At 49.9% G+C, this 2048-nt stretch overlaps 1 protein-coding gene across 1 annotated transcript; it reads right to left on the reverse strand.

Annotated features, from left to right (window-relative positions):
* Window positions 1-1082: 1082 nt before the first annotated feature.
* Window positions 1083-1562, reverse strand: LOC139235367 (U7 snRNA-associated Sm-like protein LSm10). The gene has a single exon (XM_070866510.1). It carries the CDS (start codon window positions 1458-1460, stop codon window positions 1083-1085), a length of 378 nt encoding a protein of 125 aa, XP_070722611.1. The 5' UTR covers window positions 1461-1562.
* Window positions 1563-2048: the final 486 nt, after the last annotated feature.

Here is a 2048-nt window from a genome sequence, read left to right on the forward strand (position 1 = left end):
CAACATTCCATTCACCTTCCTGATTACCTGCTGTACCTGCAAACAAACTTTGAGATTCTTGCACAATGACCCCCAGATCTCTCTGCACTGCAGCATGTTATATTCAAAAAGGAGTTAGATGAGGTCCTTACTACTAGGGGGATAAAGGGGTATGGCGAGAAAGCAGGAATGGGGTACTGAAGTTGAATGTTCAGCCATGAACTCATTGAATGGCGGTACAGGCTAGAAGGGCCGAATGGCCTTTTCCTGCACCTATTTTCTATGTTTCCATGTTGCTATGTTGTAATTCCTCCCCATTCAAATAATATTCCCATTTACTGTTTCTTTTTTCAAATTGGATAACCTCACATTTTCCAACATTGTATTCCATCTGCCAGCCCTGATGTCTCCCCATACACCAGCCAGTCCTGATGTCTCCCCATACACCAGCCAGTCCTGATGTCTTCCCATACACCAGCCAGTCCTGATGTCTCCCCATACACCAGCCAGTCCTGATGTCTCCCCATACACCAGCCAGTGCTGATGTCTCCCCATACGCAAGCCAGTCCTGATGTCTCCCCATACACCAGCCAGTCCTGATGTCTCCCCATACACCAGCCAGTCCTGATGTCTCCCCATACACCAGCCAGTGCTGATGTCTCCCCATACACAAGCCAGTGCTGATGTCTCCCCATACACCAGCCAGTGCTGATGTCTCCCCATACACAAGCCAGTCCTGATGTCTCCCCATACACCAGCCAGTCCTGATGTCTCCCCATACACCAGCCAGTGCTGATGTCTCCTCATACACAAGCCAGTGCTGATGTCTCCCCATACACCAGCCAGTCCTGAGGTCTCCCCATACACCAGCCAGTCCTGATGTCTCCCCATACACCAGCCAGTCCTGATGTCTCCCCATACACCAGCCAGTGCTGATGTCTCCCCATACACAAGCCAGTCCTGATGTCTCCCCATACACCAGCCAGTCCTTATGTCACCCCATACACCAGCCAGTGCTGATGTCTCCCCATACACCAGCCAGTCCTGATGTCACCCCATACACCAGCCAGTCCTGATGATCCTGCTCCAGAACCAGCACATTGTTATTTTCTCGATGGGAATTCTTTTCTCCCTCGATCTTTCCCCCCGAAGTTACGCACTCGGTGGATTTTCTGCAGTTGGCTGTTGATGATGTTGATCTCATCTGGGATGTGAACATAACGTACATTTCTGCCAGTCACAAAGAAGTTGTCCAGGAGCGAGACTTTGCCCCACCGATCAGTGTACGTCACCTCAGAAAGCCGGACATTCGTGAATGCGTCAACATTATCGACTCGCCCCCTCACCGAGCTCTCGTCTCTCAGCTCCACGGTGGTGATGTGGCCGTGCAAGCCCTGGAGAAGAATAATGAGGCTGTTCTCTGCAACCGTCCGCTCTTTAATGGAGTGGCTCACCGACATGACGCTTGCTTGCAACTCCATGCAATCAGCTGAATGGAAGAGAAAGATCAACTGCAACGCACACGCTTCCCCTGATAGTACGCCAACTCACACAGCGCCTGCCACTGCCAGTCTGCTGTGGCAGGCCCCGGCCCCCTGCCTTGCCCAATGAGACTCTGTCGATATATTCGACTCTGCCTCTGTTTATATTACACTAGACCCTGTTCCTCTTTATTTTACACGAGACTGTATCTCTGCTTATAAATAGAAGTATAGAGTACAAATGCATGGATATTATGATTAACCTGTACCAAACACTGGTTCGGCCTCAACTGGAGTATTGTGGGCAACACACGTTAGGAATAATGTGAAGGCCTTGGAGAGGGTGCAGAAAAGATTTACGAGAATGATTCCAGGGATGAGGGACTTCAGTTACCTGGACAACTGGAGCAGCTGGGGTTGCCAGGGGGATAGAGTATAAAAGCAGAGAAGTCCTGCTACAACTGTATCGTGTATTGGTGAGGCCACACCTGGAGTACAATGTACAGTTTTGGTCTCTGTATTGAAGGAAGAATATACTTTCATTGGAGGGAGTTCAGAGAAGGTTCACTAGGTTGATTCCTGAGATGA

This window comes from Pristiophorus japonicus, chromosome 23 (genome assembly GCF_044704955.1).
Source record: "Pristiophorus japonicus isolate sPriJap1 chromosome 23, sPriJap1.hap1, whole genome shotgun sequence".
Taxonomy (NCBI): domain Eukaryota; kingdom Metazoa; phylum Chordata; class Chondrichthyes; family Pristiophoridae; genus Pristiophorus; species Pristiophorus japonicus.